This window comes from Ruditapes philippinarum, unplaced genomic scaffold, assembly GCF_026571515.1.
Source record: "Ruditapes philippinarum isolate M1 unplaced genomic scaffold, ASM2657151v2 ctg2742_1_1_1_1, whole genome shotgun sequence".
Lineage (NCBI taxonomy): Eukaryota > Metazoa > Mollusca > Bivalvia > Venerida > Veneridae > Ruditapes > Ruditapes philippinarum.
Window position 1 is genome coordinate 21,638 of NW_026855240.1, and position 24,560 is coordinate 46,197.

At 32.9% G+C, this 24,560-nt stretch overlaps 1 protein-coding gene across 2 annotated transcripts in view; it reads right to left on the reverse strand.

Moving 5' to 3' along the window:
- Positions 1–838: 838 nt before the first annotated feature.
- The window catches only part of LOC132742574 (uncharacterized), a 35,209-nt gene continuing 11,487 nt past the window's right edge, over positions 839–24,560 (reverse strand). The window contains exons 2-7 of one of the 2 annotated variants that reach the window (XM_060731016.1): positions 7,051–7,161; positions 5,366–5,895; positions 4,466–4,624; positions 3,677–4,063; positions 3,299–3,356; positions 839–2,337 (exon numbers count right to left, since the gene is read on the reverse strand). In XM_060731016.1, coding sequence (XP_060586999.1) covers positions 839–2,337; positions 3,299–3,356; positions 3,677–4,018 — 1,899 coding nt within the window. In that variant the 5' untranslated portion in view covers positions 4,019–4,063; positions 4,466–4,624; positions 5,366–5,895; positions 7,051–7,161. Of the gene's footprint in view, positions 2,338–3,298; positions 3,357–3,676; positions 4,064–4,465; positions 4,625–5,365; positions 5,899–7,050; positions 7,162–24,560 lie in introns of both variants that reach the window. The other variant, XM_060731017.1, reaches the window with a different exon arrangement.

Sequence of the window (24,560 nt, forward strand, 5' to 3'; positions counted from 1 at the left end):
GATTTTGACTTGAAATTTTTAACTTACTGATACCCAAATGCAAACCAGAACATGTTCCGATATACGTAATATTACTTTTACAAAATTTTATTACATCTTTTTCAATGCGTTTATTAACATGAAAAGTATCAATAGTAAATTTCAAAAGTGGAAAATCAGAATTGCTTTGTGTATACTCAGATTTACTGAGATTTATACGTTGCAAGGCCATTTCAATTTCACCATTTGTTTCTGAAACAGAATTTATCATTGTGCTCAAACCACTCACTGTCATATCATTCTCCATCAATTCAACAGAACAAATATTTTTAGGCAACATAAATTCCACTTTAGTAAGGTTTGTGAATTCAATTTTCAATGTTCTAACGTTCCGTACCTGAACAAGGAATTCTTCAGTTTCAAAGTATTCGTCTATCCAACCTATGCATATTAGAGTGACATCAACTCCTTTTCCTGACAAAGGAATACTTTCTAGCATTCTCTTGAATTCAAGATGTGTCATACTTACACTTCGGAGCTCTAAAAGTTGAAGCTGCAGATTTTGACTTGGAAATAAATTCCACTTTATGCCGTAATTTATTGATTCTATGACAACGGCTTTTGGATCGCCTCTTAAGAATATATCAATAAGACAACTATCATAATCTTCTTCTTTTAATTTCAACGTGAGAACCAATTCTTGGCTCAAGAAGATGCCCCTGTCACAATAATTTGATGCTATTTCTTTTAATATTTTTTTATATAATTCTTTGCGTAAGTCTGCTAAGAAGTAAAGGACATTTGCCATCTCAACAATTTGATAAGTTTTACCGCATCTGCAGGCAATAATTTTTCTTATTTAATTTAAGTCACTGTCATGAGAAGCAATATACACGGCAGCAAAAAACTCTTGAAAACTTTTATGGATAAACGATAATGATGTTTTCGGGATAAATGTTAATTTACTAGATATAGACTTTTGTGTAAGAATTCCCGTTTGGAGAAACAGAAGAATTTCTCTGGAACTCAAACCTTGCTGCAAAAGATCAAACTCAGAAAAAACGACTGAAGACCCATAGGGTTCTTCAAACAATGAATATAATGCAAATTGTGAAAGCTTGAAGACAAGGTTGCTATTGTCTTTAATGTATCGAAACACTTTCAACATTTCTGGTAATTGATGTGTTGGAATATCAGTACTCAAATCATTTCTTCTTTCAGCCAGATGAAGCATAATATTTATAATTGAACAATACAGCTCTGTTTTAGATCTTTCGAGTTTAGAATTTTCTTGCCATAAGCAAATTAGTAATTTGAGCAGAAGAGGAGTGGACGTCAAATCATATGTGTCGCTCAAGCTAACGGCAGTTTCAAATGCAAAGATTTGATATTTTGAAACTAACATATTTTCAATGAGTGCCCTTGATGCTGTCTTCCCTATGCCCGTCAGTCTTACTTCTGATTCATGTTCTTCAATGCATGGACTGAGACTCTCGTATTTCCATCTCCTAGTCGTGAACAATTTGACATATTTTCCACTAACAGAGCTTAAAGGCAAACCTTTTGTAACAGTGGGATGTGTTGGCAAAGGTTTGGGCGGTGTCCACTCGTCCAATCCATCGAGAATAAAAAGGCACTTCTCTGGAATTCTCTCAATGGTGTTTTTGAAACATTCGACACGTTTTAAATTTTGATAAAGAAGCTGTTTTTCTACCATTTCTTCAATGGAAACCTCTTGATTAGTATCGCGAAGAGATATGAAGAAAAGAAAATCAAACTTTTGGATTGATGCATTATCTGTGTCGTTATCGTTGATTTGTGATTTTTTAGCGACTGTGTTGAGGGGATCTTGATTGCTTGTACAACTTGGGACCGCATTTGCTGTTGTATCTGTACTTAGGTCTTGATTACATAGTGAGCTATCATCACTGTATGAATCACTATCATACTCATAGTAAAGATCATCCGTGCAATTATGGAACCCATCATCGACCTGTATCTCTGCATTCTCTGTTGAAGATTGGGTATCAAGATCAAAAACAGCAGTATAATTGTGTTGTAATTTTCCTTCATTTTCTCCAGCAGTGCACCATAGTGAAATCAGTTTCCTGCAAAAAGTTGATTTTCCTATCCCTGCTTCTCCAGTAAGATATATGCTGCGCTTGACTTTATTGTCTTGCTGAAACACATCAGCTAGTTTGGTCGCGGGTACATTGTTATTGTTTTGTTTGCAAAATATCTTTGCCTGTAACGGGACATAAAGCTCCTCAACGCTTTTCCTGTACTTTGTAGAAAGAGGAGAAATTGGTATCAGAACATATTCTTGTCTATAAAATTCCAGTAAATATCTTTGGAGACCTGTCAAAAAATAATAGCCATGATAATAGTGTTATACATGTATATATAGTTTATAATTAAAAATATCGTTCTGGTTTGTTTGATTGGGTTTCACGTCACGCCGACACATAATTGGCCATATGGCGACGTTCCAGCTTCACTGGCGGAGGAAGACCTCAGGTGCACTTCCGTGCTTTAGTTAAGGGGCAAATGAGCTCCTGAGTAGAACTACCGTCAATCCGTAAGCTAGCTGGATAGCTTCCTCTCCTCACATGAAATAATCAAATATCCCTGTCGGGATTCGAACTCACAGCGGTAAGGGGCAAGTGATTTGATGTCAACGACCTTAAACACTCGGCCACGGACGCCTCTCGTATTGGTGTTGAAAGATGCATTGACATAATAAGGCTAATATGCTTATTAATATTCTAGAATGTGGATAATGGTATCAAATTGGTTGCATGTAAAAATAACTCAAACCATGTTTCCATGTCTCCCTGACTTGTAACATTAATATTCTTAATTCTTAAACAATGCAAATATTGTTCACATTTTATATGACATGAAAGTGATAAAAGTCGTTCATTGATGTTAACCGATAACTTTCTAGGCAGGCTGAAACATACAAACAACAAAACCATTGATATTTTAAAATGTAATATCAATTTATACGTAAAGGAGGAGGTCAATTAGTATGGAAAGGACGTTAGTGCATTGGTGTTGAAGTGGATGGCATACAGGTCCGGAAAAATGCTTTCAGTGTTAAATGCCCGTATTAATTTTTCCGTTTCCCTTGAACGTAATGTTACAGTTTAAGTATGGCCGGTATACTATATAAACAGAATCGGAAACTGAAATCCACTCCGCAAAAAGTACTTATCATAGATTGATGGACAATTTGATCTTATACATTTAACTTTATTAGACACGACGGACTTGACATTCTTTGATAAAAATCAATATTTGTAACGCAATTCATTACCTTTTTCATCTTCTGTCAGCCCAGAATTCAGAGTTTCAACATCAGAAATTTCTTTAGACTAAAATTATATCAGAAAATTGGTTTGAATAGGAAATATGGAATATTAATAGAAAGATAGTGGTAACACTTGTAGAGTAATATACACAACAACACAACAGGAGTATTTATTTATGATAATAATATTAAAAAGAAAGAACTATGATTCATATTTGGTCAAATAAATTAACTGTGTAATTCGTACTACTTTTTATGATTAAAAATGCAATAGTTACGTTACTCATTTTAAATTCTACCAACTATATGTAATTATCTGAAGTTTTTATCTTCATCCTAATCTAATAACAGGAAATAAAAGAAGGAGGAATACAAAGGTTTAACCTGATCTTCGACTTTGTTTTCATAGTCATTCACTCGACTCTCAAAGTATGCATCGATGTTTTCTGTAACCTGCTTCCCCTTTGTTTCAATTTCGTTCACAGCTGTTTGATATTTACTTTCGAACTCATTCTTCTCTGTTTGCATACGTATCGTTACAGCTTCGATTTTCTTGCTTTGTTCCAGTAGCCGCTGGTCAAAGTGTGAATCTAAATTATCATGAGTTTGTTTTCTCTTTGTCTCGATTTGTTGAATGGCTTCGTCTTTAGTTTTTTCGATCTTTTTTACACCATCCTCAACAGCTTTTAAACCATCTTCAACAGCTTTTAATGCTTGTCTTCGCATTTAATAAGCATCTTCTAAGCTAATGTATATCTGATCTCTCTTTAACTGAATACATGGAAACAAAACACATATATTAACGTTAAATTTGAGATATAAGTAATGCCTTTAAAACTACAAGACTCAAGAAAAAGAAAATACATATAAGAATTTTAAAAATTAGTTAAATTTAGGTTATATCAATATCTAGTCACGTTTTTACTATAATTACTTCAAATATATGACTGAAGGCTTTTCATTTTATTGTTTTATAAAATGCGCCTTAACCTGGAGGTTGCTTTTTTACAATAATTTATTCTAAAATGACAAAGAGAAGATTATTTTAAATATTTATAGGAATATAACACGTAAATATTAAAAGAAATATGTAGGATTATAACCGTGTAATAACTGATAAACAGAAGTAATTTATAAAGATAAATTAACAGAATGAATTAATATAATAGTGACCTTTTCCAATTTTAAAACGGCATTTTGAGAAGCTACGTCTGTGACTAATGTTTTGGGATCTTGAAGAACTAAAATCATCTGATCGATATATTGATATAAAGAACTTTGATCCACTTGGAAGGATTTTGAATGCATAATATCATTGCGGATATCCCGAGCCTTTAAATAAAATGAAGTGATTATGATTCAAAGTAATATAAAATGTATCGTTAAGTCTACAGGTACTTTGTGCATTCATATTAAAAATTATGTTGAAACAGATCCATTTAAAGTGTTAACACCAAACACGTTCAAAAGATTCCGCTGAGGCCCAAAAGCTTATAAACATAAACTTTAAAAGTGTTGTATCGATTAATTTGGGCAAATGTAAACGGAAAAAATGCAACAGTTGATTAAAACATAGTCTCACAAATGAATTCAATATTTTTGTGACGTTACTAGCCTGATGTTTTTGCTTTAAGCTTTCATGTGTGGCTTATTTTGCACATTTATAATACTCTTTCTGCAAAATATAATCAGCAAATTTTAAATCGTAATCTTTAATTTTGCATATATGTTTTACTGCTATCAAATTTTACACTTATTTTGAAAAAAAATATTTTCAGTTAACTCTTGTCAAAACAGTGTGGAGCTCCTTTAAGTTCAAATTTATTTACTGAGGATGAATTTTGACAAAATCGAAGTAAATGGCGAATTTGTTGGAAATAAGACTGTTTAAGAACGACAACAAATTGGAAAATAAAAACTAAGAACTAGCGACGGCATAAACAGCTAAGAATAGGACGTAAAGAAAATCAGGTATTGATATGAATCAGAGTGTGACATTTTATGGACTCTCGCATAAACATATTTTTATCATAAATATAAATAGAAATACAATTAAACAGTATACAAAAATACCTTTCTTATATTATCTACGCAACCAACATAATTACGGATTTCAATATTATTCACAATAATTGACAATAGGCCAGCAGCGTCTGTGTTTGCAGCTGTCCCTTGTTCTGAATAACCAGTAGTTGATAGATAACACTTAGCGATTTCCCAATGATCACTATACCATTTTCTTGGGTCCGTATTGATCCATAAAGGGTTTCTTTCGTCATGAGCAATGACAATTAAGTCATACAATCTGCTGCAGAAGTTGTTAGGACATTTTCGTCGTCCAACAGGATTGTTACAGAAACACTTTGATCTAAATTTTTGAATACATCGATGTCTTGGATGATCTGGCATGAGATTTTCGGATGTACATTCAGTGCAACTGGTCGCAGGGGACCCGGTACCCTTTATGTAACTTTGAAGAAGGTTGCTATGATGTTGTTTAGCAAATTGGTCAACAAAGCCATATATGCCTTCTTTAAGGTAATTAAGACTCAGGGCAGAACGCACCCAGTCCTTGTAGAGTGGGTCTTCAAGATGAGACATACCTGCTGAAATAGTTCATATGTTTTCTTTAATATCACAAATAATGAAATTTTAAAGAATTTGAAGAATAAAAAAAAACAATCTTTTGTAATTCAAATCACATTGTCAAATATACAAGTATTATTATCCAATATAATACATGTATATGTTATGCAATCACCGAAACATAATATTTGAATCCAAAAATGAGGAAAATCACTGACGCTGATTTGAGTGATGCTTGTATAACAAATCCCAGGATGCCATCTATTGTAATGTAATACACTCACGGCAGTTTCCGCTTTCACAATAACAACATTCAACGTGAAAATATTGTCCAATTTGTAGTCAACTGAGCACATGCCAAAGTTATTTTCTTTAATTAAAACAAAAACAACAACAACAAAAAACACCCAAGAAAAACAAACAAACAAACAACCCCCCCCCCCAAAAAAAAAGATGAACGTTTACTAAGTTTTGAAAATTCGTAACTTCTCTCACCATTACTTATTAACGAAAATATGATCCTCCATATATAAAGACAATAATAGTCAAGAACCTACACAAACCTTTATACCATCCCCTTCTAAATGCATACTGGAAGATATGGTTTTATTAATATTTTTGACAGTATTTGGTTACCGATAAAATGGAAGATTTACCGGCAAAATATTTTAAGACAAGTAATTTTAAGTTGAATTTCTGTTAAAGTTAAAGTATCTGATAAAGTATGTTTTGTGTGTGAAAATACGACACATTTTCATATGCTTCACACTTTTAACTTTTGCTTTTGGCAGACACTCAGAGCTATGACTTTCTATTCGTTAACTTCATCTATAAGCTACATCTATGTAACAGTGAGACGTTAAGAATAATATCGATGATTAAACTAGCTCAAATGGAGCAACTTGTTTGCGACGGTAGCTATTTAAAACGCTTCAATGTTTCTTATTAACGTCAAACTATTTAGTTGTCCTACTTTTCGTATGCATCTAAGAAAGATGCAACGTGTGAACAAACGGTTAAATACGCCCTATTGAAGACAGTTATACGAAAACACTATTATAAATTTCAAAATTTAGGTCTTCTCAATGTACATTAAGGTAAATCAAACACTTAATTTTTTGTATCAAAACAATTTTTACAAAAAACACGAATTATGTAAATTTTGCACTTACTCTTTTTTAATGGTTAACTCGTATTATCGTTTCCCTGGTCGGCTTCCCTTGCACAACAGCCCGGCAGTCGCTTGACTATCTCCATCTTTTAAGGGAACTTTAGTAAGTACCCTGATAAAGAAACAATCATTTCGAAAAATGAATTATTAATTACACTTTTATAATGAATAACCGACACAGGACTTAACATAAAAGTTCTGGCTCGAGAACACTTAAAAAAAGGAGATACTCACTGAATGTTTACTACATTCTCCAGCCTTTTAAATGTTTTACATATTGATATAAATAATGATTTGAACATCCAAGCTATTTGAAAAATGACTTTGAATCTTAAATATCCGTAATATAATCACGGCTTTAATCATATGCTATGTAATTTTGCACAAACCTTAGCAAATTAAGTAGTGTCGTGCGCATAAACAGATAACTTCGGACTACACTACGCAACGAGGTTTTCCGAAAATCTATTATGAAAAAAAAACAAAAAAAAAAACCAAACGTTATAGGCTTTTACTAGTATACTGTACGTCCAAATAATTCCCTCAGAAAACTTTTCTTGATAAAATAATACTTTAAAACCTTCTAAGAAATAACCAAAATCTTCAAAACTTCACTTGCCCATTTAATGTTAATCAGATTTAAATAAGAAAAAAGGGAAAAGAAATATGCGACATATACAATTAACAAGAAACCACCCTGCTTAAGCCGATCAAAATGGACAATTTAATAACATAATGGACGAACAAAGACTTCAAAAAGGGGCGCCTAGGGGGGCACGCCATCCGCAATGGTTTTTTGTCCGGTTACATGTACCTATATATATTGAGATGAGACACTTTTTTCTATTCGAAATCGAAACCAGTGTGTAGTAGGCTCATACAGGGTAAACAATATATGGATTTTTTCCCATTAAATAAGAAACATTTACTCTAGATCTATTTTTCAGAAACAGTCTAATTAACAAAAAAAAATCGAATACCCGGCTAATACTTGTAACAAGTCTACGATTGTTGCGAAAATCAGTCCGCAGTTATTTGCCTTTCGTTGACCACAATACGTAAGTAAATTCACATAAAAGAGTGCCTGTGTTTAATGCCAGAAAACAAAATCCCATAAGATCTACAAGGACGGGTAGCATTCAATAAACGCATCCTCCAACACAGAAGTGTGAACTAGAATCCTTAAAGAGTTCCAAAACGGCAATGTTCCAAATGTTGCAGGCTCGGTTTAAATGAGCCTGTAAATGTAAAAAACAGAAAAGTACAAAAAACTGTCCACGTCCCGTAGCACCGGCTTAATTAGAATTCGACATTTAAACAATTCAGCAATACAGGACAACAAACAAGGACAGGGAAGGGCAAAAGGACAAAGCACGGACAGGGAGTTATTATAAATTATACAAAATAGGTAATTATAGAAACCGACAAGGATATTAAAGAAAGCCAACAAAATGATGTGTGTATGGGATGGGGCAGAGAGGTAAGAAAATAGCTTCACCACCTGAAAGAAACATGACGAACTTCAAACCTACAGTAGTGAGGGGCAAGTGGTTTAAAGTCAGCGTCATTATCCACTCGGCCACTGACGCCCTTTGTCTTTTTGTTTAACCGTTCTTTGAAGTCTCACCTTCGGCTCAATTAGTTAAAATTTATCTTTTCACCGCCGTTCATTTAAGTTACAAATACTAGATTTGCTGATAGCACTGGTTTACTAACTTAATTTTAAATACTTGCGGTCATCACCATTTTTAATTATATGCTGTAATACCTTTATTGTTAAAATACTATGCAAATGCCATTACACGCTAACCGGCAAACCGTGACACAAATCACGTGATAATGGTCTTATCACATGTTTGTGTCAATTTTGCAGATCAGTCAAAGAAATCTTTGAAAATTGTTTTATCTGTAAGAAACAGTGGCATGTTAACTTGAGCTCTTTTGTCAAGTATGCCGATATGATTGGACACATTTCATATTTAGAAAGTGTAGAATCGAAGTTATTAATTACTTGAATAATTTCTTTTTCGAAAGTTTGTTTTATTACAGTAAACATATAACACCTTACGGTCTCGAAAAATTAGCCCAACCGTGTTTACTTTTTAAAATAAATATTAAAATTAAAAAAAAAACATATCATCAAAATTCTTGACGATTTTGTTGTGATTGCAGAGATCTAATCCTGTAAGGGGACATTATCAAAAACACGAACGTGTATGAAATAGCGCAAATGTTATGAATAAGCAAAAATATCAACGCCTGAATTTACCTGTATTTCTTATCAGCAATAGGTAACTATAAATGGGATTTCATAGCACTTCAATGTAATGTGCCTAATGGCAGTCACGTGATTCTTACAAAAAGAACAGGAAGAAATTAACAAAAATAATGAAATAAATAGGTCTTATAAGATAATAACAACAAAATGATTTAACAGTGCCATTTCATATATCATTCATAATTTATTTAATATCATAAAGAGCAACGTTTGTCACTAAGAGAAAAGTATCCCGTTCAATGATTTATCCATAGGGATACATTATTAAATAATTTCATAAAAAATTGTAAGGTGACTCATGTTTCCTTTTTATAATTCAATATTTCTATATTTCATTTCATTAAGCAACGTTATTATATGTTTGAATTTATAAGATTAATTAAAATAATTGTGGTCTTTGTTTAATAATTAATTTGCTATTGTCCGATTTTAAGGAATTCTCCTACCACAGATATACTATTAACCTGTTAAAAATATAGTCGCCCTTTTTTAAACCGGCGACTATTTTGAAATTGATCAACCGAAATTGATAACATAGATAAAAGACACAATCATGCAAAATTTAAACAAAGTTTACCGTATGGTTTACGAGTTATGGGGAAAATGTCTAGCCAGCTTCACATCCAATGTCGACATAAATAATAGACAAAAAAAACGAATGTCGAGTTGAATGTTGTGCTGAATGACTAGCCAGTTTCACATCCCAGCGCGACATACAGAAACATGACAAAAAAAAAACGAATGTGGAGCTGAATTATATGCTGAATGTTTAGCGAGCTTCACAACCCAGCTTGACATTCAGAAAGAAGGCAAAAACGAATGTCGTGCTGAATGTTGAGCTGAATGTTGAGCTAAATGTCTATACAGCTTCACATTCCAGCTCGACATTCAAAAAGAAGACAAAAAACGAATGTCGAACTGAATATGAACCTGGCTAGACATTCAGCTTCACATTCAGTCCCAGATTCAGCTCAACATTCGTTTTTGTCTACTTTTTGAATGTCAAGCTGCAATGTGAAGCTGGAGTTCTAGCCAGCTTCCCATCTAAGGTTGACATCGAAATATAGACAAAAAGCAAATGTCGGGCTGAATGTTGTGCTGAATGTCTAGCCAGCCTGACATCCAAGCTTGACATTAAAGAAAAAATCGTAAACGAATGTCGAGCTGAATGTTTTGCTGAATGTTTAGCCAGCTTCACATCCTAACTTGACAGTCCAAAAGAAAACAATAAACGAATATCGAGCTGAATGTTGTCCTGAATGTCCAGCCAGCTTCACATCCTAACTTGCAATCCAAAAAGAAAACAAAAAACGAATGTCGAGCTGAATAATGTGCTTAACGCCCAGCCAGCTTCACATCCTAACTAGACATTCAAAAAAAAAAAGACGAATATCGAGCTGAATGTTGTGCTGAATGACCAGCCACCTTTACATCCTAACTAGACATTCAAAAAGAAGACAAAAAACGAATGTCGAGCTGAATGTTGTGCTGAATGTGTAAAAATATGCATGCTGAAATCATTAAGCGTAGAAGTAATTTATTGACGTCATATTTGTGGTATGCATATATTGTGTAATAATGCACTGCTGTTTGATACTGTAATAGTGTGAATCATGTCAGAATATCGTTTACACAAAATTGAGCTTACATCTTCACACTGTCAACCTGATCTCTCAATAAAAAGGATTTGGGTTCTTGTGCACTGTTTCTTCAATCATATAAAGGTTGTGTTGGCCTTTTTTTCTAGACACAAAAAACTGTCAAAATGTTACCTTTGTTAAAAAATAATAATTTATATATTTGCAACTGTAGTTTATATAAGAAGCATACATGCCATGATGGACAGACAAACATAAATGATTTTTAATATGTATATAAATGTTACCCTTTTGATCATTTTTCAACTTGGAGGGCCTTATTTAAAATATCTCTAAAGTTTTCTCAAATCAATTCGGTAACGGATCTGACGCCTTAATGTAATATACATGTATACTTATGTTTCTGCCAACACTTGAAGTATTATCATAGGTGAAGTTTATACAAATAAACCGGAATGGGATTGTCAATTCAAGAATTTTCAACCTATCACTCATTGTTATATATCACACTTAATCAGAAAACAATACCTGCAAACTGATGCTATATCTAATTTGATAACGCAAATAGCTTGTCCGTAACAGCGAATTTAAAAACCGTGGTAACGTACACACGGCGCAGTGCATACATTTACGCTGACATCGGGCACTTTATGATTTGTATATTTTGCAATATGGTACATTTAGATTTCAAAGTTTGCCAAAAAGGCAGGAGCTATATCCTTGACGTTGTTAGAAAAAATGACTTCATTTAAACCATATTTATATTTGCAATCACAATTCAAATGTCACTTGTTAAAGAAATACTTGCGTTAAAACTATGTCGTCGAACGTCTCGAAAATCGATCAATAAGAAAAGTTTGTCAAAAGTAAGGCAAGAAACTGTTTAAAACGTAAACACAAAATAAGGCTATCAAGGAAAAAGTTTCAGGAAGCAACGACATATTTTTGATTTGCATAAACTATTAGAAGGGTAATAGAGAAATGGAAACCAAGTAAGGGAGAGTAGAAAGAAGAAATTTTCAAGGACGTTAGGGACGTCAATCGCCGAGACGTTGGAAAATGAAAGTTGATTGACTGCCGACATTGTCAACGATGTTCGACAGTAGCTACGTGACGGTTTAGTCAACTCTAACTAATTAGTAATTATTTTATTACTTTTTGTAGTAATTTTATGGGGAAAATATGTCAACAATTTAATAGTCACGGTTCAAAATCGGCTATGCGTTTTATTTATTTCAAAATAAGAACAATTTTGTTCATAGTTGTGTTTTTCTCGTATGTATGATGCATAATCATTCAGCAACATTATATGAATGCAAGGCATAATATAGTTGATTGCATGTGCGATTTGTCCAGCAATTAAGTTACAGAAGTAAAAAACGGAAGTTTGCGTCATTACAGGAGCTCTTTATCATCATTCATTCTATTACAATACAACATGAATCCGCCGCCATCAACACGTGGAGCATGTATTGGCCTACTTCGCCATCAACAAGTGGAGCATGTATTGGCCTACTTCGCCATCAACACGTGGAGCATGTATTGGCCTACTTCGCCATCAACACGTGGAGCATGTATTGGCCAACTTCGCCATCAACACGTGGAGCATGTATTGGCCTACTTCGCCATCAACACGTGGAGCATGTATTGGCCTACTTCGCCATCAACACGTGGAGCATGTATTGGCCTACTTCGCCATCAACACGTGGAGCATGTATTGACCTACTTTGGGAATGAGTAAAAAGCTGCTCCGCTAAAGACAGTACGCTTGTGACGTCGTTAACGTCGATTTTAAAGTTTTACCGTGCGCTGCATTGCTTTACATGTACATGTCAATAACATCATAACCTTTTTATTTGTTAATATTTTTTGTTGGTATTTTTGTTATCATGTAGGGGATAGATTCTGAATTATGTTCCAAGTATTTTTATGTAAATACTTTTAACAGGTACAGAATCGTGTACAAAATTCTGTAAATTTTTGATCATCCCTCGTATATCGTTTATTTGGGATAAAATTAACGTTCAGGGCAATTAGGATAAACCATTACGAGCATATACTCGTATATAAATAAGATACCTAGTGTCAGATTCTTAACACAATACGACATTAACTAAGGCGTATCATGTAACAGTTTAAAACGAGTAACTACTAGTACGAGGTGTCGTCACCTTTAATTTCAACAACTGCGCACATCTAAACAGACATTCGTCTCCGGTTCTTCTAAAGGTATCCAGTGCACAGCTTGCGTAAAACTAATTACGGGCTATATTTCTTAGACTAATTTACTCAGTACCATGCAGACGCGTGAACCTGCCTCTACACTGATAAGCACTTCTTTAATAACTTTTGATTTCATACGAACACATCTGCGGATGTTTCTAAATTCAAAATTCACAATTTTGTGTTTAAATGTTGAATTCTGCTTAAGCAGGTGCTAGGGGACGTGGACGGTAACTTGCACTTTCCAGTACCGTCCATGAACAGGCTCAATCAAACCGAGCCTGCAACATTTTACAATTTTGCCGTGTTGGGCTTTCTTTAGGGATTTTGTTTTTCACTATTTCATTGTCACATCCGTGTTATTTGTGCCGTGTGGCGGCTGTAAAAAGTCTCTCCGTACATTTAATCAATTATGTTATATTTTAGATCCTTGAAGATCGTTCAGCACGACATTATTGTTGTGTATACATATAAGATGGTATTTTTAGTTTCTTGTATTTGGCCTTTTTCAATTTGGGTGGTTCCAGTATTCCTACTTGAATACTGTATAATCACCCTTAGGATATGTTGCCTGTTTTTTAAAGTTTGTTTTTTGACGTCTTGTCTGTGATATGCAGGCTTTATAACCTAAGATCCCCTTTCAAAATTCCATTTTATTCAGTTCCGCCCATTGTTTTCTCGTTTAGGGCACACGCATTCTTTAACTTTGTGACCATACGCCGCTTTTAAAAGAATGACACTACTGTGTCACATTGAAGGTTCCTTGATTGCAAATTCTATTGAAATAGAACAAATGGTTCTTGATTTTTCAAATTTAGTGTCCGATGTAGCAGATCCATTATTTAAGCATATGTTTAGTAATGGTAACAACCGTTCATATCCAGAGAGCAAATGGTTTGATTCTGAGTGCGCTCAGGCGAAACATATATATAAAGATGCATTAGCTATATTTAATAATAATAAATCGACTGAATCTAGGTTTTCACTTTGCAATAAAAAGAAATCTTATAAAAATTTGATACGTAAAAAGAAACGCGCATATAAAATTAAAATGGCAGATGAACTTACCCGTCTGAAAAACAGTAAACTTAAAGATTTTTGGAAGCATTTTAAAAACAAGCGAGAGACTACTGACTCACAAATTCCTATTGATGATTTCCGCGATTATTTTAAAGGGATTTTTACTGACATTCAAAGCACATTTATCGAACAAGTAGAAAATTTCAATAGCAACAATGATTTCAATATCAATAATGCAACTTTCGAGGAATTAAATACTCCTATTACATGTAATGAGGTACTGTCAGCAATTAAACGTCTTAAAAGTAACAAATCATCTTGCCCAAGCGATAATTTGTTAAACGAATATTTTATCTCTACGGCTGATATACTTCTTGGGCATATTACAGATTTATTCAATAAGATATTTGATTCTGGTCGCTTTTATAGATCTCACGAAAGCGTTTGACTCTGTTTATAGAAACGCTTTATGGTTCAAATTGTTTAACATGGGTTTTGATGGAAAAAATTTAAAAATGTTCCAGGCTATGTATACTGTTGTTAAATCATGTATTAAGTATTGCAACACATTCTCAGACTTTTTTGAAATTTCAATTGGTCTTCGTCAAGACCTGAATAATTCTCCGGTTATGTTTGCATTTTTTAGAGGACTTAGAACTATATTTACAAAACAGAATAGATTGTGGTTTGTCAATTTTTGAACTTTGTATCATTATTTTACTCTTTGCTGATGATATGGTGTTAGTAGGACATTTTATAGAAGATTTACAATCCAGTCTAAACTTATTATATGAATATTGTACATACTGGGGTTTACAAGTTAATACTTCAAAAACAAAAGTCGTTATATTTAGAAAAAGGGGCCCCTTGAGACAGAACGAAAAACTTTTTTATAATAATGAACAATTAGACATAGTTAATGATTTCAACTATTTAGGAGTAGTTTTAAATTATACGGGTTCATTTGTTTTACATAATCAATATATTATTGGAAAAGCCATAAAAGCATGTAACGTTCTACAAAATAATATTAATAAGGTAGAATTATCACCATATATTTCTTTACAATTATTTGATTCTTTTGTTGGCTCTATTCTGAATTATGCATGCCCTGTATGGGGATTTTCTAAGTCAAAAGATATTGAAAGTGTACATCTCAAATTTTGCAAGTATATTTTAGGCGTTAAGAAAAGTTCCAGCAATAGTGCTGTATACGGAGAATTAGGAAGATACCCTTTATATATAAACAGATATGTTCAAATGATAAAATATTGGTTGAAAATTTCAAATACAAATAATATTATTTTAAAAACGATATATAATAACTCATTAAAAACAATGTTTAAATGGTGTCAAATTGGACATTCAATGTTAAACTAATATTAGAAAATTATGGTTTTGCAGATGTATTTTTGAAACCAAATGAAATAAATATAAATGCATTTTTGGTACATTTTAAACAAAGAGTTTTGGATTGCTTTAAACAAAAATGGCAAGCAGATTTAAACAATAATAGTGTTTTAAACACTCATTATATTCATCTAAAAACATATTTAAATTTTGAAAATTATTTAAATACTATCAAATCTAAATATGTAAGGAGTAGTATTACGCGTTTAAGAATTTCTTCGCATAATCTTAGAATTCAAACAGGTAGATATGGTAGGAATAGAATAGATAGACAGGAAAGATTATGCCAAGTGTGTCAATGCTCTGAAATTGTATCATTTTATTCTTATATGCAGTGTTTACCATGAATTAAGATTTCGATTAATTAAACGTTATTTTTATAATAGACCCAGTATGTACAAATTCATAGAAATGCTAAAGACAAACAATAAATCTGTTCTTAACAATCTTAGCAAATTTATTTATTTAGCCAATAAGAAAAGAAATGATTTATTGAATTCATATCCTAGACTTTAATACTATAACTATATTAATTATATTCACTGTTAAACACTTTATTAGTGAACAATTGCTGTTATTCAATATCTAATTCATGTTTATTAGAGCTTATTCTCCATATTGTATAAACTGAAACATTAATTATTCTCTTTCATTTGAATACCAACCGTGACAAAATGTTTTATATGTATTGATGTATAACGAGATACATGTAAATGTATAAGTTAAATAAAATTTTCTTCTTCTTCTTCTTCTTGATAATCGCCGTATGGACATATCTGTGGATGTTTCTAAATTCAAAATTCACAATTTTGTGTTTAAATGTGGAGTTCTGCTTAAGCCGGTGCTAAGGGGCGTGGACAGTAACTTGCACTTTCCAGTACCGTCCATGAACAGGCTCAATCATACCGAACCTGCAACATTTTACAATTTTGCCGTGTTTGGCTTTCTTTAGGGATTCTGTTTTTCACTATTTCATTGTCACACCCGTGTTATTTGTGCCGTGTGGCGGCTGTAAAAAGTCTTCCCGTACATTTAATAAATGATGCTATATTTTCGATCCTTGAAGATCGTTCAGCACGACATTATTGTTGTGTATACATATTAGATGGTATTTTTAGTTTCTTGTATTTGGCCTTTTTCAATTTGGGTGGTTTTGAATACTGTATAATCACCCTTAGGATATGTTGCCTGCTTTTTAAATTTGTCTTTTGACGTCTGGTCTGTGATATGCAGGCTTCATAACCTCAGATCCCCTTTCAAAATTACATTTTATTCAGTTCCGCCCATTGTGTTTTCTCGTTTAGGGCACACGCATTCTTTAACTTTGTGACCATTCGCCGCTTTTTATGGAATGACACTTCTGTATCACATTGAAGGTTCCATGATAACCGCCGTATGAACACGTCTGCGGATGTTTCTAAATTCAAAATTCACCATTTTGTGTTTAAATGTTGAATTCTGCTTAAGCCGGTGCTAGGGATCAAGGCGTTGACGGTTGCTTGCAATTACAACTACTGACTATGAACACGCTCAATCAAACCGAGCCTGCAACAAATTAATTTTTCCGTGTTGTGCGTTCTTTAGGAATTTTGTTTTTCACTATTTCATACTACCGTTGGTTTAGCTTAAGCCAAAAAAATCTTAAATTGCTCTTCTTTCAAGATAAATCAATATAATTACCAATTCCTTCAAACTATGCCATTTTCCGATAAATTATCACTAAGGGAATTCAACATGTAACTGTAGATTTTTTCTGGTCTCTCTAAAAAATTGGCATCACCTTTTAATTCTGATACTACTTTTTCATACACACTGTAACACCGTTTAAATTTAGATAATTCTTTGTTATTTTCGATACATTCACTTTTTGTTTAAGCTACATCAGAGTTCATTGACAACATTTCTGACATCATGCAACTCTCTCATTAAACGATGATCAAGAGCACTAATGGCTTCTAACCGGTTTAAACTCCCCAGCAGTCATTGTTATGCTGCTGACCGTTCCAAGGCGGCGCCCCACTGTGTTCCTCAGATGTATGTCTATGTTGTTTCATACTGTTTTGGTGACACTTTTGTTTGTGTCCCTTGTTGTTTTCTCGTCTACGGTAAGTATCTTCCCCATTGCCTCTAGTTTTTATTTCTTTGATTAACCCCCCCCCCCCTTCGCCCGGTCTCCTGTCCCCTTCCCCTTTGTGGGCCTATTATTATTTTCTTTGAATTCCTAATCAGTTACAAATTATTTATCACTTAATGATTAACGTGTCGTTGCCCTGTCCTTTTTATGTTTGGGGTCCGCCTGGGCTCCTTGCCATTGGTTCTTGTTGCTGGGTCATATGGGGGTTGCGTTCATTGAACGCCGCCTTTCCTTGTTGATCTTGTTTTTCATATTTTTCTAATATTCTCGTCTCGCTGTCATCAGAAACTGGACCAGGGCTGTTTTCAATGTCACCAGAAATCAGTAAAAGTTTTCTCTGTATACCTTGGAATAGTGACCAAACTGTGAATGGACTGGAATATGTGCCGAAATTACTTGCCCAAGGAATAATAGTTCCATGAAAAAATGGAATTTTCTGTGAGCCTACAATAATTTGATCTTCGAGCAGTGAACAATTTCATCCGTGTTAATATAACTATTAAATACCGATAGCATCACACAATACACATGTATGAATAACAGTTAACATACATTCTGTAGTGTATTCTGAACTGGATAAAGTGGTGTATGTTCTGTATTGCTCCTTTTTCAATACTCGCTTGCAAACAGGTTGATATAAACCAATACGTTCTATATATTCTAGTATGTAATTAAATCAACACCCATACTTATTCCTGCGCACAGTTGACCAAGTATAATAATGACGAGTTATGTTGTTGGTCCCCACTTGCTTTGGTACTTTTTCCTTTTTATCGCCGCTGTTATGCAATAATGTTTTACACACCATGTAAGCAGTGGTCAAATCGGACGCAAAGGAGTTATAACTATCAAGGATTACAAATCGATAAATTTAGCAAAATATTAGCAAATTTTTCACACAGAATTGACTAAAATCCAGTAATAAATTGAAACACTAAATAACGGTATGAAAGTTCAAAATTTAACACCATAATAAAATATTTCCTCCAACTCGAATGAAACTTAAAATTTTGAATTACACTAAGAGTACATAAAAGCGTGTCAACCGGCTACCAGTTATAAAAGGTAATAGTTTCTATTTTTAAATATTTGACAACTTTTCGGCACAAAGTCTGCCGCCCGGGACAAACGGGACCGCTCGTAACATTTGAGCATACATCAATTGTTCGTCATGACACTTTACAATCACGAAAAATTTCTTCTAAGTACCTGTCAGCAAAACACAGCTTATTAGTTGATGAGCACCTCACAACAAACCTAGCCATTCTAGACAATGCAACCCCTCATGAAAACTTGTTGTGGATGGGGGTAAATGAAATGCCTATCAAAGTCTATCGACATGATTTGAGAACACTAAAAGGCAGTAACATCCTTGATAAACGAAGTTTTCGCATCGCCAAAGACAGACACCACAAAAGACATTTCAGAAATATCGGATGACACCGATGTTTTTCTGTTGTCCTTGTACCATTTACTGACCATTTTGTGAAAAAAAATATTATGGAATCTCATGTTCAGAAGATAGCTGTTATCTACTTTACTGGGACAGGATAGGCCAATGAAGACATTATACCTAATATTCTATTTGCCTATTTATTATCAGGTGTTGTCACAACTGTCGGCTACTTTGGAATCGGAAAAGGAACTGTTCCACTGTGAGTCAACTGTAGATATTTGTATTGAATTCAAAACAGTCGATGTGGTTCTTAATAATGCAGGGGATGGTATAGTGTTAATGCAGACACTGGTATGTTGTCTAATACTCGGTGACGTGTTTGGTAGTCAAAGGTTGGGAAATCACTTTTTGCTGCACCTTAGTTGTGTACGTTAAGAACAACACCAGAATTTTTCCAATAAATTTGAAATGAAAACATCTTCGAACATGCATTTGGAAAAAATGCACTGACTGCATATCCACCAGATGAAGATCAAATTTTGTTCAAGTGTTCAAGTATTGAAACTGGTCGTTAGTAAAAAGAAATATGTTATTCCTTTTTGGAGTATATGAATTGATTTTCAAAGGTAACGGGTTGGTTATTGTACCGTAAAGTACAAATTTTAGATGTTTTATTTTTATCCAAAAGACATCAATATCTGTAAACATTTGCGATGATTTTTTGTACAAATAGATAAACAAATGTATTTCAAAACTGTCTCTTTTGATGTCTTAGGTTTAAATGATAACTTTCTTGGAAGTTGTCTTGGACCCTATTTTGAATATCACACATGTTCTATGTCTCATCAATAGGGGTTTTCAATCTATTGGTTGTACCATTTCAAAATCACTGGGGAAAATGACAAACATAGCTCAGGACAACTGTGAAGCTATAAAATACATTTTGATTTTTAATCCACCTATAAGCATAAAATATAATGTAATACCATTAATAAAAAAAACTAGCTTATCCTAAAAGAATAGCTTTCAGAATTGCATACTACACGTGTTATTCCGATAACGCTCATATAAGGAAATATATGGAAAAGTCGGTTATCTGCGTTCAGAGTACAACTAATCTTACAGGAAATAATTTTACAAGGAAAGCTCGAATGAAAAACATATCAATATATAATTGTATTACGGTTTCAAGAACGTAAAATGCCGGCCTTTAATAACTCTTACAAACCTTATAGAACTGTTACGATCAGCAAAATATTTACGATATGTTTTGATATCAAATGGAAAGAAGATCATGGCGATACACACGAAACATCAGTTCAATACATACTCATTACAACGCATGAACAAATTTACTTTTATTTGCTTCAGATGCAACATCAAATATTTTCACAAGAATTAGACATCTTAGCAGCAAATACCCTTAAATTATATTGAAGATCAAGTTTAGTCGGCATAAATGGACGTAATGCAAATTTTGATGACTAGAACGTAGTATGATAATTCACATTTTCATTTCGACACTGTCAAATAATATAAAAGGCTTTAATGTCTTCACAAAGAGTTAGATTTACATTGTATAAGAAAGGTTTTCATTATAAAATGAAAAGTTGTCGGCTCAATGTCATAACCATGCATGCTACATTAGTTTAAACACTTTTGCGCATTCAGAAATTTGTTTTTTCGACTAATGTTTTTTTAAGATGTTAAAGAAATATACCTCGGTTGGTCATATATATTTAAATGGAGTTTAAGGGCACTGGGTTACAAGTACTTATTTGTTTAAACTTGTTCGTAAAACAAAATTTAGTTACTGATATCTTTCATATACGGTAGATATATATCTTGAGTGGTCCTCTAGGACTGAAAATGAAATAACGAAAAAGTCAATTCCAACAAATTTAGGTTTCCCTTTCCTTTATTTGGAGCTTTCAAGTTTGCAAAGAAGAGAAATGTTCTTACGAAGAGTTTACATTGCTCTCCTATTTCCTTGTAAAACTCATGTAACGATCACATAAAATTAAGTAACTATCAGACAAACTCAAATTACTATTCGATAAACTAACATAACCGTCAGATATACTCATGTAACTATCAGATAAGCTAAAGTAACAATCAGATAAACTCAAGTTAACTTCAGATAAGCCCATGCAACTAGCAGATAAGTTCAAGAAACTATCCGTTAAACTCCAGTTACTATGTAACTATTAGACAATCTCATGCAACTATTAGGTAAACACAATTAACTACAAGAAGGGATTTTGATGCTAAAGCATCAAGTCGCCGCCGGATTGTATTATCATAAACATAAGAAAATATCAGTTTAATGGTTCAAGTATAAAAATAAGAGGAACAAAAAGTTGAGAAATGTTTGCCACTGAGGCAAGTGATATGCTGGTAATTCTTCTTGTAATTGTACTTTATACATATACTGTTGTAACATACGAGTTACTAGTTCAGATTCCGATAATTACCGACAAATAATTACCGATCATCGAATATTTGCAAAGTGAGTATGAAAATATATATGTTTAATAATTGCATGAAACAATGCAATTCTACTGTAAAAGTATTATGCGCTATCGAAATATATATAAGTTAGTTGAAATCAATACATGTATTCCCATCGTTACATACGATATATAAAATTAACGTTTAATTGCCTTTCAGTGTGATAAACTATCAACACAAAGATAGTTTTTTTTTCTATGTATCTAATACGATTCCGGACCCCTAGTGTCAAACCGTTTTGGAAACCTGCCCGATGGAAACCGACGAACATAACGAAATCAACGATATTTCAATATATGCCTCTTAAGCATAAAATTATTTTGTGATGTTCAACCTAAACTAAACTATTGAACCTTCTTGTCAAAAGCTTGACAGAAAGGGCCAAGTTTAACCCTTTACCAAGAAAAAGGAAAAGGTTTTGAAAATTTATTTTAATGTGTAAAATATGAGTATACAGGTTTTTCTAATGATATAAAATTTGAAACTGATTAATGAAAAATAACTTATGTACATTTAAATTATCTATACAAAATTACAATGATTTGCGTCTTATCAGCTGCCATACCTTTTGCCAACCATTAACAAGTTGCCTGTATGTCTTATCAGCAAACTGTTACTATTAATAGATTTTATAACGATACCTTACAACATGAAGTCACGTGATTCTTACAAAAGTACAAGGAGAATTTGTTTAAAATTAGATAAAATAATGAAATATATGACTCTCATAAAATATAAACAACCAAATAATTTAAAAGTGTCATTTCAAATATCATTCATGATTTATATATCATAAAATAGCAACGCTTGACATATAGAAAAAAGTAAAAGTAACCCAAATATTCAATGACTGATCCTTAGGGATACATTATTAATTCATTTTATGAAAATTGTAATGTTGCTTTTTAAGATGTCAATATGTGTATATTTCATTTCATTTAGCAAAGTTATCATATGTTTGAATTTTTGAGATTACTGAAAAATAGTTGTGGTCTTTAACTGTTCAATAATTGATATGCTTTTATTTTCAGATTTTAAGGGCTTCTCCTACCATAGGTATAATATTAAGCTGTTACAAATATAGTCGCCGGTTTCTACCGGCGACTAAGTAGATACACTAGTTAGCTATCAGATACACACACGTTACTATCAAATTAGCTCAAGTAACTATAAGGTAATTTCAAGTAACGTTAAGATAAAGTCTGCAGTCACAATAAGTAAACATCAGCAAAAATGAGCCAATCAATGGACATGCTCTGGAGTGCGGGTAACTAATGACTGCACTCCAGTTAACGCACTGTGTAGTTATATGTATACGATACGATACTGACACATTTTCAACAGAAAGGTCCTAAAACTATGATACAAACTCAAGTAAACGTCAGATAAACTCAAGTTACTAACGGATAAACTCAGGAAACTGTCAAGTTAGCTCAAGTAACCATCAGATAAACTCAAGTTACTTTCGAATTAGCTCAAGGAACTGTCAGATAAAGTCAAATAACTCTCAGACAAGCTCAAATAACTGTCATATTAACTCATGTAACTATCAGATAAACTCAAGAAACTTTCAAATAACCAAGGTTATTATCAGATTATCCTAAGGTACTATCAAAATAGCTCCAGTAACCATCAGATTAGCGCAAGTAACAATCGGATTAGGTCAAGTTACTGTCAAATAAGCTCAAGAAATAATCCGATAAAATCAAGTAACTATCACATAAAATTAAGTAACAATCAGATTATCTCAAGTTACCATCAGATAAACTCAGCTTACATTCAGATAAACCTAAAAGATTATCGAATGTGTCTTTAAAACACTGCTCTGATAGTTAACATGTACAATTGACTTATGACTGATATGAAAGGGAGTTTCCGCCGCAAAAGTAAAATGTTGAAATATACCTTATATCAAACTACTACGTCGTAAATAAAATACTCTTATATCAGCCAAAATGGCTGTACACTTGATAGTGCTGATTAAGGACAATCTATCTTTAATATGCTCTTCACAGATATAATATATAACCTATCGTGGAATATGTAAATAGAAACGTAGACACTATAGGGCAGTACTCTGCAAAAACCGTATACCTTTCATGAAATTGCATATTTCAAATATATTCAAGTTGAACCAAGCCTCTCAATACTAAAACAAATATATTTTATGCTTCATATTTTAATCTTTTATTCTTTATATAAAAATAATAAGAGGATATTCAAATTGTGTGAGTGGTATGAAAATAAATATTTTATTAGTGGCGGTAGCCACATTGAAATATAATATTTTTCATAGCACAATATGTTCTGTTTATTATATACATTTATCTCATTTTTGGCATTTGAGTGACTTCCCCTTATATTTTGTTTGCTGGTTAAATTTAGAAGAACAAAGTCCGGAAAGACACCAATGAAAATACGGAAAATATTTTTCACTGCAGTGAAAATAATTTTTTTAAAGTGAAAATACGGAAAATCTAAATACCAATTTAATTCCATCAATTTTTCTCAATATTTCTTTTTAGGTAAATAATAAAATTGAATATACAGGTTTGCTGCTACATGTTTTTCTTAGTCGCAGTCACTACAATATGTGACCTGCCAGCCGAGGTGTGTTATTTACTTTAGACCTAGAAAAAGGGTCTTAAATTACTTTCATGTTGTGTTTTTCTTTGCAAGTCAAGCCTTAATTTACGTAGAAATACACAATTACGTATTCAAATAATTTATTGCAGCTCTTGCAATCAAAGGCTTTTACCTGGTACCTGTTGTATAGGTAATCAGTCACAAGAGAAGCCCCTTTACAGCAGTTTGTATGTTTGCTTGAATAAGGATGAATAAATCGTATGTTTAAAAAGGCCATTTGATACTGTATGCGACAAAATCACAATAAATGCAAGACAACCATGGAAGACAAGTAACAACAAAAAGATCGACAATG